At 37.7% G+C, this 15,803-nt stretch overlaps 1 protein-coding gene across 4 annotated transcripts in view; it reads right to left on the bottom strand.

Annotated features, from left to right (window-relative positions):
- Window positions 1-15,803, bottom strand: part of KIAA0825 (KIAA0825 ortholog) — a 446,673-nt gene that overhangs the window by 366,968 nt on the left and 63,902 nt on the right. For all 4 annotated transcript variants that reach the window (XM_019516881.1, XM_019516884.1, XM_019516882.1 and 1 more), the window contains exons 4-5: window positions 6,889-7,051; window positions 2,603-3,278 (exon numbers count right to left, since the gene is read on the bottom strand). In XM_019516881.1, coding sequence (XP_019372426.1) covers window positions 2,603-3,278; window positions 6,889-7,051 — 839 coding nt within the window. The remainder of the gene's footprint in view (window positions 1-2,602; window positions 3,279-6,888; window positions 7,052-15,803) is intronic.

Genomic DNA, 15,803 nt, shown 5'->3' with positions numbered 1-15,803 from the left:
GAGCTCAACCACAAGGCCTCTCTGTATTTCAGTTCTTCCTGAAGAGGAACTTCTGTCTCTCTGCCTGTGGAATTCTAGTTGACATGCTGTTACATAAATTGTTTTATAAGGCTACACAATTATAAAACTTATTTTGTTGAGACCTGGCAACCACCACCTGACCATTCTACGTATGTATTATTCTTCTCAAAGTTGAAAATATTTCTATCCTAAGACCATAAGCCAGACCCCAATTAACCTCTGAGGCATCCAACATGACTCAGCCAAATCACAAAGAGCTAATCCTAAATGAATCTACTCAAGGTATGGACAAATATCTATTTGAAGCAGTTTCAAAAGGGAATCATCTCAAAAGGGAAACATGAAGAAGTGTTAAAGTTGGAGTTGTTTTTGCTATATTTTTATCATTCCTGGCTGATGCAGGAACATAATAGCTGCTGTGTGTTTTGGAGCAAGAATCTCCTCCATTCCTTCCACTTTTGAAATGGCTCCAAATGGATATTTGTCCATATTCTGAGCGTCACAGGATACAAGCCTGATGGATCTGGTTTAATTTGGATCAAAACAGGCACAGCACTGTCATTTACACAGAGCATCTTTCCAAGCCACATCGCTCCTCCACCATTAGGTATCCAGCAAACACATACAGCCATGTCCTGGGAAAAAAAAAGGTGTTAATATATTTTATCCCACATACTTTGGAAGGGCTTGAAACAGGACAGTGAAATTGTAGGGTCTTGGGACAAATGCTTTCTCCCAGGATGATTGTGATACCTATTTACAGCCTTCCAGGCCATATAGATTCCTCTACTCTGCCATCTGGGGAGGACTATAACGACAGAGTGGTTCAGGTATCTGACTACAGGCAGTCCTCGCACTTACAGCAGTTTACGTTCCTGGAAAAGGCGCTGTAAGTCGAAACAATGCAAGTCGAATCTGATTTTCCCACAGAAACAATGTTATAATAGGGGGCGACATTCCTGACCAAGGACCTTTGATCAGGAGCATAACCCAACTTTTTATAGGTATTTAAATCAATTATTTAATTAACTATAAATAATATACACTGATAGATGATATACACTGTAGAAAGCTTTCTAAAGTGCAAAGCAGTAACTAAGAGAGGCATTGGGGATGGCATGGGACACTTACTGAAGGTAAGCTCCTCAGTTCTCATGTGGGGCGGGAAGCGGCTCCTCCTTGAGGCAAGGCAAGGACAGGGACAGGGACAGGAGCTGGCACAGGTGCCACCAACTCCAGGGAACTGCTCCACTTCCCAGCCCCGATGCCATGTGCCTCCTTGCTCCCAGAGGCATGACAAGGCAGGGATGGGGGCTGGGAACTGCTCTGCTGGCTCCATGTGCCTCCTTGCTCCCCAAGATGATGTGGGGGGTGTGGAGCAGTTTCCTGGAGCCAGCGGAGCCTGCGCCAGCCGCCAGCCCCCCTCTCTGCCTCACCATGCCTCTGGGAGTTAGAAGGCACATGGCACTGGGGCTAGGAAGCGGAGCAGTTCCCCGGCACCAGCCCCTGTCTCCATCTCGCCTCTGGAAGCACATGGCCTCAGGAGGAACCGCTGCCTGAGCATACCTTTGGTAAGTGTCCAATGCCAGCCACGGTGCCTGCGCCGTTGCCTGCTGTAAGGGCAAGGATCAGTGCCGTAAGTAATAACAGCGATGTAAATGCGGAGCACCGCAAGTTGATTAGCCCTAAGTCAAGGACTGCCTGTATAGCATTTCAAAAGAGTGAGTTCAAGCCCTGGTTTGTATTCCTGCCAAAGGCTGCCCACACCTGGCCCAGCTATAAATGGATACAACATCATTCAGATGTATAAGCTGGCCAGATATAAAATACTAGTCACATCACTTCTTTGCATGCCAGTTGAGTATAGAAACTGGTGTACCTTAACCACACTAGCCTGATGAACTGTTAGACTTGGATTACGTTGTCAAATTTATCAGAAGTACAGACCGTATAAAATGCCAACAACAGCATCCTCTTTAGTGTCACAAATAATTTTGAACTATATGAAATGACCAATTAAGAGTACCTTGAACTTAGGCCATTTTTATATGTGTTGGAATTTTATTGGAAAAGACTAAAAAAATTTGTAGAAAAAAGATCAGTCTGCACAACAAATCCTTTTGACCAATTTTGCTCTGATTTAGTGTCATCTATTTTATAATTAAATAAGCCAGATGTATAGCAAGTAACTTCCCAAAATAAGTTTACCAAGTAACTCTGGGGAACAGCCTAGAAGTTTTTTCCTATCCAGATGCAATAGTTTGTAGCCCCAAACCTAAAGTTATAGTTATTTTTTAATATTCTAATAGGAAAATATTATTCCATGGAAATGTACCTCAGTTTTTGTGTCATATACTGCAGCTGTAACATAACTTGTCCTAACTGATATATGTAAGGGTCACAATTCTGCTATCTTCAGTAATTCATTACATGAATATTATTAAAACATCAAACTATAAATTTAACATTTCATGCTTCTCAGTCTTAATGTGAAACAAATCAGTTAAAAGAAAAAGCAAGGAAGCATAATTAAGATATTAAACAAAAATAACTAAAAAGAACATAAAAAAATGCTACTAACCCAAAGCATGGACTGCTCCTCTATGTTTCTTTGAGCTCTTGCCGGTATTAACTACATGTAGAGTGTCTGCTTTGAACTGCAGTTCATAAAGTCTGTCAAGAAGAATTTTAATTTCTTCTGTGATGGTATCCAAATAAGTTTCATTAATAAACTTCAATGTTGAGGATGGATCCATCATTCCACTTAGCATACACAAATCTTCCTTTACCATTGTGAACAGTATAGGTATTGAACTTTGGTAACCACAAGCCACCTTATCAAGATCGGTTTCATCACACCTAGCTAGAACACTATTCTGTAGAAGTTCATTAACAAGTTTATTCTGCATCTTTTGGTATTTGCTTAAAACTTCTGTTTCAGGATAAAAAAACAAAAGTTGTTGTACGCATTGAGTTTTAAACTGGATTTGCTGTTGTGAAGTACTAGTGTTTGTTTCATAATGACTCTGCAGTCTGCTCACCAAGAAACGTCGAAGGTGTAGTCTAACATCATCCCAAAGAGACTGAACATCCATAGATGAATCATCCTCAATGGCATGAAGGGAAGCTCTGGGTGTAAAATCAAAAGATGTCCCGCTTGGAGTACATGGAAATGATACACCACACTGACTGGAGAGATCTAGAAGAAAGTGAACTACCATTTCTTCTTGATTTTGTTCATTCTTCAGCAAACTTTGCTAATAAAAATAAGATGCAATTTTAGAAACGTTATATGCAACCCAACTTGATAAAATTAATTTTTTTTAACAAGATAAAAAATATTAATTGCTAAATACAAAGTGATTATTTATGTCCTCCTTTAATTCTCTTAAGTTCCTGAATGCCAGTGCACATATTGAGTATACATGAACCTACCAGTGAACAGAGACAGGAAAATACTATTTTTCTGATATCAAACTCTAGATGACTTTGCTTACTTGAAGATTCCCTGCACAGTAACAAACATAAATATCTCTAAAAATACACAAGGAAATTTTCAGAAACTGAACACAGTTTAATCATCATGGCAAACTATGTAACAGTGTATTACCTGCACTGGCATACAAGGGCTTGCAATAACCAAATTAAAAATGAAGAATATTCTATAGCTTTCCTTCTATGCTTTTTCAGATTGTACACATTGTAAGGACATAGAATAGCACAAAGAAATACAACAACTGATGATATAATATGTATGCAGAAACTACACACCAGACAATACATAAGAGATTGCAACAACAATGTACATAATCAAATCTGCAACAATCAAATCTGAAAGTACATAAGAATATTCATATGATTGTGACTGTGAACTATTTGATTCATGAAAAGTACTTTTTCAACCAAACAAAAAATTTCAACAGAATAAAATTAAATTGATTGAAATTTCAAAGAAAAGAAAAATGGATAAAAACTGACATTTGGTCAAATGTTTTCTAATTAAATATTTTTAGAAATTTTAAATAAATTGATTAAATGTGTAATTAATTCATTAAAATTACATTATTTGGGGTTTTTTGGTTAAAGTAATAAAAAATGGGAAAGTTAAACGGGGCAAGGACACCTTCATGATATCTTTTACTGGAACAACTGTATAGTAGGGAGAGATCTTAGACAAGTTTTCAGACAAATGCCTGAGGATGGGATGATTCCAGCTGGAGGGTCAGTTCCAGCTGAGGGGGAATGCCTTCAGAAAAACAGCAACCCTGGAGCTTTGCACAGCATAGAAGACAGACCATGGCACTATTCTCCAATGCCAACTCTAGTCAATGCCTGTTTAAGATACTAAAGGACATATAAGGGTTGTTGGTTGTAGCAGGTTTGGTCTAAGGACATAGGAAAACAAGGTTCTTTGGGTAGATGTGCTAGCTTTTATTAGACCAACTAAATAGTTGGAAATATTGATCTTTGCAAGCTTTTGGGCACAAACACTTCTTCAAGCATAGTCTGGTGTTGTTGTGTGTGGTCTCCTGGATAGAATAGAATTGAAATTGAAGTGTTACTTCATCACTGCACAACAACCAGTTGGAGCTAAACCTTAGGTATGGTCTGTCCAACTGCCACGAGAATAGTGTAAGTTGAAAATTATTCAACATGTTTTTCTTCCCCATCATAAATCTGATGTGTCAAAACTCTTTGGTGGACTGGGTCACTGGTTTTGACTAATTTCTCATTTTAAAAAATGAAAAGTTTCAAAATTGAAATATTCCTTTTTGACATTATCTACATGGAAAATATTCAGTTTTCTGGTTGAAAGAACTTTATTTAAAATTTAATTTATAGTCAAAACTTAAAATAATACACATCAAAATGAAAACAAAACAATTCAATTGGCATGATTTTTGTAGAATGACTGATATGCCACATCAAAGAAGGTGACCAGGCTTAATGAGGAATCTTTTAATATTTCCCTGAGGGATAACTTGAAGGAAAGTATTAAGGCCAGTGGATAGTGACATGCCTATATCCATAGGTGATGTGTAGTGGATGCATGGGGTTGCTTGCAGCTTAGGCAATGGGCAGGGGGCAGGCAGAGTGCTGGTGCCCCCCTTCCCCCCCGGAGAAGTGCAGCTGGCACTTCTGGGCTCGGCGTCTGGGCACGGGAGACTCCCCTGCACCTGCAGATGGTCCCCACTCAGCCCGCTCTCGCTGCCAACACCCACGTAGCCACCTTGTGGATGGTCCCCATGCCCGCCCAGCCTCAGAAGGCACATGTCACCTATGCCTATGTCAACAGTATACTGACACTTTGCATTACTCTGGAAATAAATGTAAAGTTCTGGTATTTTAAAAGATAACTTTACAAAACAACATATATAAACAATGGGTAAAATAATGAACAAAGCTCATTATTGAAACGATTTTAAATAAAAGATCATGATTAAATCAACTGAGTAATAACAGTAAATGTATGAAAGTATTAGCTATGGACACTAAAGGTCAGACTAATAATTTCACTCAGATTGACTAATATCTACATCAAATATGGTTCCCATTTAAGACAATTAAACTATCTGTGGAGTAAATTATTAGCCACTGTAGGCAAAAGAAACATAATCAGTAACAAAATACATATAATCCTAACTCTACTTCTAGTCCTACCTGTACAGTTAATGTGGTGGATTGTTTGTTGAGGAGCTGGGACAGCTCTCCAGAAGCTCACCTGGCTGGGGCTGGCAGGATTCTGAGGGCTTTTATGACACAATGCTGTAGATTGTGATATGCAAGTGTGCTCACAGTTGTTCTTTCGGTATTATGTTGGGTGACGTATTTTAAGGCTACTTGGAAATGAAGGAGCCTAGGAAGTATATTTTGTTTCAGAAATACCAAAACATTACGAGTATTTCCTAAAAGATCTAGAATTCCATTTCCATGAAGTTCTTGAAGTTTGGCTATTCAGCTCAGTTCTACACATTTTTTTCTCCAAACTCTCACATTTTGCATGGATGTGAAATTTGGTTTCCTGACCAGCCATAGTTGCCATTTTTACTAGAGGGAAAGCTGCAGGTCTGTAAGAAAGGTGCTTTGTGCCTAAAAGTTTGTCAAACTTATCTTCCAACTATATGGTGGTCCAGTAAAAGATATTAAAAACCTTGCCTCTCATAACTAGGATGGCAATTTTTTTTCCCCAGGAGACAGAGCAAACAGTGGTTTAACTGAAACAAAGGAGATTTAAATTACATTTTAAGAATTTTTTGAGGGTGGTTTAATTACTGGAACTGGTGGTTTAATTACTGTTTATGTTTATTTAAACAGATTTTGGAAAGTCTGTCATTGTCTAATGTTCACTTAAACCTCCACTAATCATTCATCTGAGATGTTCTATAACTTGTCACAAGCAGGTCTATCAGTGATGTTCAATTTGAGGTGGCACAAGTGTGATATCCTCCCTCCACTGCCACAAATTTGCCCAGTCCAGACTCAATCAATGTGTTGCCAAAAGACCACCACCATCTATAACAGATGAAATGAAAGAGTATTAAACTTTGAATTTCTTAAGAATTCCAGAAAATATAGTCTGGTGAATAGGAACTGGGGTGGCATAGACACTTAGGTACACAGTTGACTACCCAGAGGTTGCAGCTTCAAGGCGATAAATAGCAAAAGTGCTCGTGGCACAGTCCTGCCAGATTTCATGAATCTTTGAATTCTACTAAATATCTGGTCACATGGACATGAAAAAGGAAAGGACTCTGGTGAAACCTTAATGAAATAACTAATAACTAATAGCAGAGAAAAGAGATTTTTTTAGAAAAAGAACAATTTTTAACAAGCATATCAAAACTTCAGTTGTGTTTTTTTTTTTACCAGGGTCTTAAGGAACTCAATCAACTCTCCATTAGGTGTAGAAGAAGGTTTGAGAGAACTGACATTATTTAGCCACTGAAGGCAGCCAGTTGTATTTTGCAATAGCTCATCAGTACACATTTCATTTACTTCTGACTGGAGATCTTTAAGACACTGATCCATGCTAAAAAAAGAAAAAAAAAAAAAGGTATAAATAATCAAATATTTTTTCACTTCTTAAAGATTATAGTATTTGTATATATATTGACTGCATCCCCACATGTAGGTATATATGTTTTGTGGTGCCACAAACCTCTTTGTGGTGCCACAAACTGCATGCATGGAATGTTAAAGCATGCCCTGTACTGCAAGTTTGCAGCGCAGGGGCAAAATTTGCTATCAGGATTTCCCGACAGCTAAAACACCCCCCAGAAAAAGCAGTGGCATGGCACACACTACAGTAGCGCGCACTGGAACACATAGAGGCTTGGTCCTCCAGGGAGATACTCTGGCTGCTGGCCAGAGTATCTCCACTGCATTTGTGCCCCAACTGCTGTAGCACACCAGAAGCCAAGAGGAGATGTGCAATGGCAGTTTGCCCAAAGTGGGACACAGTGTCCCACAAAGTTCACGTGCAGGGGTGTGTGCTGCGACACAAAGTAGCGACACAAATTTGAGAGTAATGCACATCTGAACATGGCCATTACATCTTTTTTACATTATATTTATTTAACACTGTATGTTAGCTTGTGTCTGACAGAAACTTAAAGTTCACTTGGTATGAGAGCTGAACCTACAGGACTAAATGTTCAAATGTAGTGGGACAACATCCGCAGTAAATTTTCTTATGGCTAACATCTACTAGCCATGCTCAGAGCAATCCTTATCTTGGCTCCTCAAATAAACCTATATTATCCAATGAGAGTTCTTAAACAGGAAGGCATCACTGAACATAAGCATTTGAAGATGAATGTGACATTCTGCTTCTGCAGCAATCAGCAATTGTTTTATAACATATCACATATACTAACAGCTTCTTACAGACCCACTAACACCCTACAGAAAACGTTGAAAAGAATGTTTAGAGCCAGTTGTGCTGAAACAGCAAATCTTTTCTTTTTTATCACTAGAACATTTGAATGAAAACAAAATCTTTGTTCCTTAGGAGCTGATCTGCTCCTGCTCCTGCTCCTTATTCTTCATTTAAAATAACAATCCCGTTTGTGACATCACACATGCTTGCTGTAGAAGTGACATCGGGCTGAGAGAAAGCAGCAGAAATAGTTGAACTCTTAAGATAACAAAGATGCTGTTCTCCTATAAAATTTCCTATAAATGTCTCTAGATATAGGAAGGGAAATTTCCTAGAAATAAACCCATCTTTATATTGCAAATACTTTTACCTTACATTACATATCCTTGTGCAAAGGATTTTCTTTGTCTCTAAAGACAATATTTAATATAGTTTCAGTTAAAGATGATAACATTAGTTTAACTATTTAAAGCAATTAAGTAGAATCTAGTTTTATCAAAAACAGAAGTGATTAATACTGTACAGAAGATGTCAGTTTGGAATATCTTTAACTGCATTTATTTATTGTTTTATGTAAAAGTCCAGCAACTGCAGTTAAAGAATATTATATTGAGAGCAAATTAAAATTTAGGCTTTTAGAACCTAGAAGAAATATGTATTTTCCTTTCTATTGGATTTCTTATAAGAAGTACTGCTTGTTTTTCTCCTTTTCATTTCTTACATGGTAAACATGAAAAGGCTTTATTATTTATTTCTCTATTCTGATCAACAGCAGTTATATCATTTGTTTAGCACTGGAACTAGCTATAGCTAAATTAATAGGCATAATTAGAACAAGTTGACAGATAAACAGTAACAAATGCTTTGCTGTTGCTTGTTTCCTTAAAAAAATAGAATGGGTGGGAAGGGAAAGGTTAGCAATGTCTTTGCTCAAAAAGATTTGTAACACCAGACGATATATGCTCCCAAAGCTTAACACTTCAGGCTTATTCTACTTTTCCCTCAAAAGACTTGTAATAAGTAAAAGCGTCTGGTTGAATAAACATGAAATGCAAAAGACAATTGTGACTACATTAATTTCTGAACTACAGTCAGATCTTGGAGGTAAAAACAAAAATAAAGACATATTAGACAAAATATCTCTCTGAATACCTCTCATCATGTCACTTTAGAAAAATCAAAATTTTCAACTCTGTTCTTCTACAACAGTTCACTTTTCCGTAACTAATTGTCAGCAACTTTGTATTAAGGACTGCAAGAATATATGTTACACACTGAAGGAACGAGATCAGCTCAGAATGCACATAGTCTATTAAATGAAGATGCCAAGTTTTACAGCTGTATCATACTCAAAAACAAAACTGACTAAAACCAGTTCAAAATTAAAAGTCTCTTTAAAATTAACCATCTGCGGGTGGCCTATAAAACAGTTTATATAAAAGGTGAAGTAAAGGTCTTTTCATGAAAATTGAGCATGAGTGAATTCAAAATGAAGTGCGCTGAAACAAATATCTCTTCAGTATCAAAGGGCCTTTCATGAGCACAATGGACTTCCATGAAAAACAATCTCTCTCTGCCTGTGGCCCACTCAGTTTCCTGATGGGATACCCACCCCATGAATACCTCTTCTAAACAAGACAAAAGATTGGCATGCATCTTCTAAAGTTGTATAAGGTGTTCCCAAGACATGAAACCTAATGCCCTGCCCATATACCTTAGCTCTTGGGATACTTTATCAAAGGTTTTATTGTAGTATTCTGATGTGTCTCATTCAATCCTACCTAATAGATTACAGCATTGTGAATTGTAAAAGCTTTACTGTTGTTAGTTTATCCGCTTCAATTAGAAGCCAGTTTTTAGGCTAATCTTTGACATCTGAATCTGGGTGCTAGCCAATAAAAAACAAACCATCAGTAGGTTAAAGCCTTCACAAGACTAGATATTTTAGTAATTTGTCCTAACACTGATAAAGGGATTAGGCAGATGAATTTCAGTGGACCTCCCTGTAGGTACTAGCCATGACAGCGTCATTCATTTCTTTTTAATCATTTTATCCTAATAAAATAAACAACAATGTATGCCTAAAATGGTATGTGTGTACTAAACAAAAAAAAACCCTTTTGCATACTTTAGCTTACATGTTATACTTGGCCAATATTTTTAGATGTTACTATCTCTTTACAAGATTTTTTAAAGATCCTTTGTGTTTATTCATTTATAATGTCTATTCCATTGCAAGAAATAGATTAAATAAAGTATTTAGGAATTAGGATACCATTTGCCACTCAACTTGTGCATATTTTCAGGTTTGGAATAAATCAATTTAATTACAAGCCTTCTGTCAAATTGTAGTCACGAAAACAGGATTTCAACTATTCTAAAATTATTCTAAAATACAGTCCTAGCTTTTGATTTCCAGTGTTTTAATAAAGGAATATCGTTTTCAATTTGTTAAAGACATGAAATCCTTAAAAACTAGCTATATGGAATTGTGACAGAAAAACAATCATGTAAGGAGATCATAACTATAACTTTAAAATTATAAGTCATGCAATGTCATGGTACTAAATTGAATAAAAGATTTTTTAAAGAATTTAACTGCTTTTAAACCAAGGACAAATGTTGAACTCTACTTACCAAATTAATAAGGAATGTACATTAGATAAAACACGTGAACTGAATAAGTTGTGTTTACACAAATCTAGACCCCAACCCTACAGCTCTAACCTGGCTGGGCAGAGGTAAGGGAACATGGTCCAGAGCCCTGCGGTGGGGAAGAGAAGGGGGCATAGACTAGCCCCTAATCAGCTGCACAGGGGGAGTGGTCCAGCCATGTGGGGAGACAAGGATGCTTTCCAGCCGTAATCTGACCACATACAGGAAAGGGGGATAAGGGGGCATGGCTCACCCCAACCCATAGCTTGGGATTTTAGCAGCAGTGAGGGGTGGCAATATTCACCACCACTGCTTCCCGCCACCAAATTTCCCAAGCTGTGGGAAGCCCCACAGGCCAGATTCCAAGGCTCCACAGACAGCATTTGGCCCACAGGCTGGCAGGTGAGCACCCCTGCCATCTACCAGGCAGAAGATAGGGCAGAGTGGCACCTTAGAGACTAAGTGTCAAGCACATGTAAACTTTCATAAGCAACAGCCTACTTTGTCAGAAGTTAAAACTGTACAAGATTCTTGTACCATGAAGATCTGATTTTATACCCAGAGCTTATATCCACACAAGTATCAGGAATAACCCCCCTCCCCCCTCAAAGAATGCTACAATTTTTAGGAAAACAATTACATGATGAATGTTTCTACAGTGTTTTGAAGATAAAAACACTACTTTAAGTGCTATTATGTTGTTATTGAATACAATGAAATGTTAAGAAACCTGCCTGCTAAGAAAGTCACAAATCTAATTGATTTTATGGAAACGTATCTTATCACTTCTGAATTACAGGTGTCAGAGAACCTGCTTTAAACGATGAGTACTATGAGATCTCCAGGGAAAGACATTTAGTAGAATAATTCTTGCAGGTACTTTCCTTATTATGCTTCCCCCATGTAGGAACAAAAATATATTTTTTTGTTTTAGGAATTACAAGATGGAAAGGAAAAAAAAGCAGTCAGGACAGTATGATGCAGGAAGAAAAGTATCAGAAACCTGCCAGGCAGGAAAAATAAAGAAAATGCTCCATGATCAATAGGCAATTGAAAAGAAGGTTGTTGATGCTTCAGTACTACTGCCTGATAAAAATAGCCATTTATCCATAAAAGTTATTTCCCCGAGACAATCAACTAATTAAAAATTTTGGGTAGGATCTAAACGAAAAATCATAAAGAGAATCATCAAGTAATGCTTTCAATAACTGGACTTATACAAAACATGAGATTTTACAAGATATGGTTCTTGCTTATATGCTTTCAGTTTAAAATGCTCCTGGAATCTTCACTATTTCTGATAACCTGTCAGTTATTTTGGTGATGCAATTTGGCTTTGAGAATTTTCAGAGCTTGGAAAGAAATTAGATTAATATACCTTCAGCTTTATAATGCTTACTGTTCCATCTTATTTAATTAATAGTTTATTTTAGGTGAACAATTGATATAATATTTTTTTTTCCCTTATCACCTGTTAGAGAAAAACATATTTTCCTTTTTAATAATTTGTGTACGACCTGTTGCCAGAGAGACGTTATGGCTTGTTGCCAGAGAGAAGGCCCAAGCGTTATTTAGTGTATATTGGGAAGAATCCCTTTTATTGAACTAGAGCTTGCTGTTACCTGCTATTTGCAGTTTTCATGAGGGAATGCATTTGTTTCATAATTTAACTTTCTGTTATTGTTTTAGCATCTTATACATATTTGTTTCTAAATTGTGTTCAAACGAAAAGCTCCATAAAAATTAATTTGTCTTAATTTTTCACTTTCAACACTGAGAATGTTTTTACAAGTTTAGATTTAAACACACACTCTTAAAACAGAGCTTGTAAATCCACTTCTCAATACCCATCCTTTACAAAACAGAATAAATTTGTCAATGTTTTTTATTATAAATTGTGCCAGGACACTGGAGGGTTCTGATCAGTTACCTTTTTTTTTCTGTTTACATCAAAGTTATATACTTGAAGCCAGAAAGGACCACTGTGGTCATTCAGTATATATCAGTCATCTCAGAGAATTTTACTATGAAATTTCATAATGACGCTATGATTTCTGGTTGACCTGACTCCCTTCTCAGTTCAGTGAAAAGTACATCAGTATAGTTAAGGTAGCTACTGACTAGGCTATATATAGGATTTTAGTACCATCATTCAAACCTTTCACAAGCAATAAAAACATCACCAATAGTATACTAGAAGTTACTGACAGTTTGTAGATGTCCAGTCTTATGCAACAGGAAAATTGCAGATTATTCTTAGTGCTGGGCTACATCTTAGACCTCTATAAGGAAAGCCAAAGTATAACTGCTTCTCTTATCTGTTCAGTACATTGGGACTACAGGCCACAATCAGAATTCACCACAAATTTCCTAACAACTTTGCTTGAGATTTTGGGTGAAGGTTCAAAGACCTTGTTAATTTGCCTAATTAAGCATATACTCATAGACAACATAGGGTTGTAAAAGGCCCCAAGGGGTCACCAGTCCAATATTCTGCTCAAGAAAGCATCATCCTGACTAAACCATCCCAGTCAAGCATTTGTCTAATATGCTCTTATAAACATCCAAAGATGAAGCTCTTACAACCTTTCATAAACCACCCTTGTAGAAAGACAGTTCTCCCTAATATTCAATGTAAATTTATTTTTCTGTAATTCTGTCTTGTCCTGTCCCACTGAAGCCACAAAATCTATCCTCCTCCTCTTTATAACCACACTTCAAGATATCCAAAGACTGCCATCATATTCCACTTGCTCTTTTCTTCTCTAGGCTAAATCACAGTTCTTCCAGTTTTTCCTTGGAAGTCATGTTTCCTAGGGGTGCCTGCCAGCTCTTAGTTTTCACTCCTATTTTGACTACAGAAAAATAATAGAGCAGTTTTTCTGTTGCAAAGAACTCAGAAAAAAACACAACCATGGATTTCTATTTCAAGTCTCTTGGTTTATCTTGTGAATCACGTTTGTACACTTAACAGCAGGGCATGCTGTGGCACCCTAGAAAGGTTCTCAAGGCACCCCAGGATGCCCTGGCACCTTGGTTGAGAATCACCGTTCTAGCTTGTTCGTTACAGTACTCCCAGGAGGTAGAAAATATGTTGGGGGGAACTGACACCAAGTTTCTACCACCTTAGAAAACTGTTATAAACACTAGGCTACTGTATAAAGGAGAGTACTACTACCATCTCTTCCCCCACTGGCTGTGTTTTAAAAGAAATGAGTGACAGCTGATAAGTTTTTGAAAGAAAGATTGTGGGCATCTACCTTGAAGAGAGGAATTTAGGCTGAAAAACCTAAGTGAACAAAGCTGTGACCCAGCATACTGAGTAAAATGTCTAAGCTTGAGAAAATGGCAAGATATCAGGCCAAGCCCTGTCCTCAGATCACCTACTGGCTGACTCCAGAAGCCCCTGCTCAATGTGCTGATTTCTGGAGATCTCATTCTGATGAATCGAACTCCTCCTGTGCAACATATATGGTGCCTACTCTCCAAACACAGGATTCTAGATTCTACTCCATGACCACGTTCAATGTGACAATAGTCAGACTTACAACATTTAAATATTTTTTAGGATCTACCAAGTACTTCTTTGAAAACTCTCTCAAAAAAGCACTGCTACACAGTGCTGTATTTGTCAACTATTTAATTTTCAAACTGAATGTATCTATTGAGTTGTTTGCACATGAAATTAAAAAAAAACCAAAACAAAACAAATGATCAGTGCAGCAAACTCAGCCTGCAAGCTGAAAATCAAAGCCTGTAAGACGAAAATCAAGCGAGTTCCTTCTCTTTCTGCATCAGATGAGGAACAAATTAGGCCTTTACTGTTCCTTTCACAAAACTATTGTCTTTGGGACATCATAAAGATGTAACTGCTTGGATGCCAATTCCGTTGATCATCTAGGAAGACTTGGATTAATTTTATTTTCCCCATAGCTATGGTAAGGACATAGAGTTATTAAAAATAAAAAGCAGTTGTTGTATTTTCTCTCATACAACACACACCTTTTTCCTCAACTCAGCTCCCCAAACTTAGGATACCTATCTTTCTGCCTGGGGATGAAATCACCCTGCTTTGATTCTTACTCCATAGTACAGAAGCTGTGGGATTAGTTTAGGTAGCAAAAGTAATCAATTGACTTAATGACTCATTGTTCTTTACTCCAGAGGTGTTAAAGACTGTATCTCCTTTTTAATGGTCTTGAAATTCCAGTAATCAACCTAACCTTTCTTAGTGAAATTTTGCTGTATGCTACCTGCTCCTGGTCTCTCTATTTTACAGCTTCTTTAGTGCAAACTCTGCAGCTCTTTTCTGAATCATAGATCCAGCCATGAAGACGAGGCTTCGGTAGCAGTTAGGGAGTTTGCTTTAGTTATGAACAAAAGGGAGGTGGAGTCAGTTGAAGATTAGGGTCTGTTCCTGCTCTAGGCGCCCTAACTCTGGAAAAAGTATTTTTTCTTCATTCTGCCTTTCCAAAAAGGAGGTGCATATTATACTTGGGGTGTGTATATGTAAAAACTTGGTAATTTGTTTTTAACCCTTAAGACAAATAGAAATAACACAATGCACATAAATGCCATGGCTAAAAGAGTGCCATTTTTTTATAGCTATTTCTAAGGAGAACTATCACTAGCACTTGATTTCGTGCTCTGCATAGTCCTTCCTGCTTCCTACTAATTATAACAAAAAGGAGCTGTATGAAGAATGCTGAAACTTTATAATAGTTATTGAAAACACAGTAACTCAGGTATGATAAGAAATGTTAAAATGGATTTCATAGACCTTAGGGCTGGAAGGGACCTCGGAAGATCATCAAGTCCAGCCCCCCGCCCAAAGGGCAGGAAGTCAGATGGGTTCATAGGATCCCAGCAAGATAACCATCCAATTTACTTTTGAAGGTGTTCAGTTTAGGTGCTTGAACCACCTCCGATGGCAGGCTGTTCCAGACCTTGGGGCCTCAGACAGTAAAGAAATTATTCCTTATGTCCAGCCTGAAATGGTCTTGTAGTAGTTTATGACCGTTCAACCTCGTCATCCCTTGGGGTGCTCTGGTGAACAAACGTTCCCCCAGGTACTGGTGGTCACCCCTGATAAACTTATAGGTGGCCATCAGATCACCCCTGAGCCTGCGCTTTTCCAAGCTAAAGAGCCCCATGGCTCTCAGCCTGTCGTCGTAAGGTCTGTTTTCCTGACCCCGATCATGTGCGTGGCTCTTCTCTGGACTCTCTCAAGCTTCTCCACGTCCTTTTT

The sequence above is a fragment of the Gavialis gangeticus genome, unplaced genomic scaffold, assembly GCF_001723915.1.
Source record: "Gavialis gangeticus isolate Ggan-Ray unplaced genomic scaffold, GavGan_comp1, whole genome shotgun sequence".
NCBI classification, from domain to species: Eukaryota; Metazoa; Chordata; order Crocodylia; family Gavialidae; genus Gavialis; species Gavialis gangeticus.
This window is presented reverse-complemented; position numbering and strand designations above follow the sequence as displayed.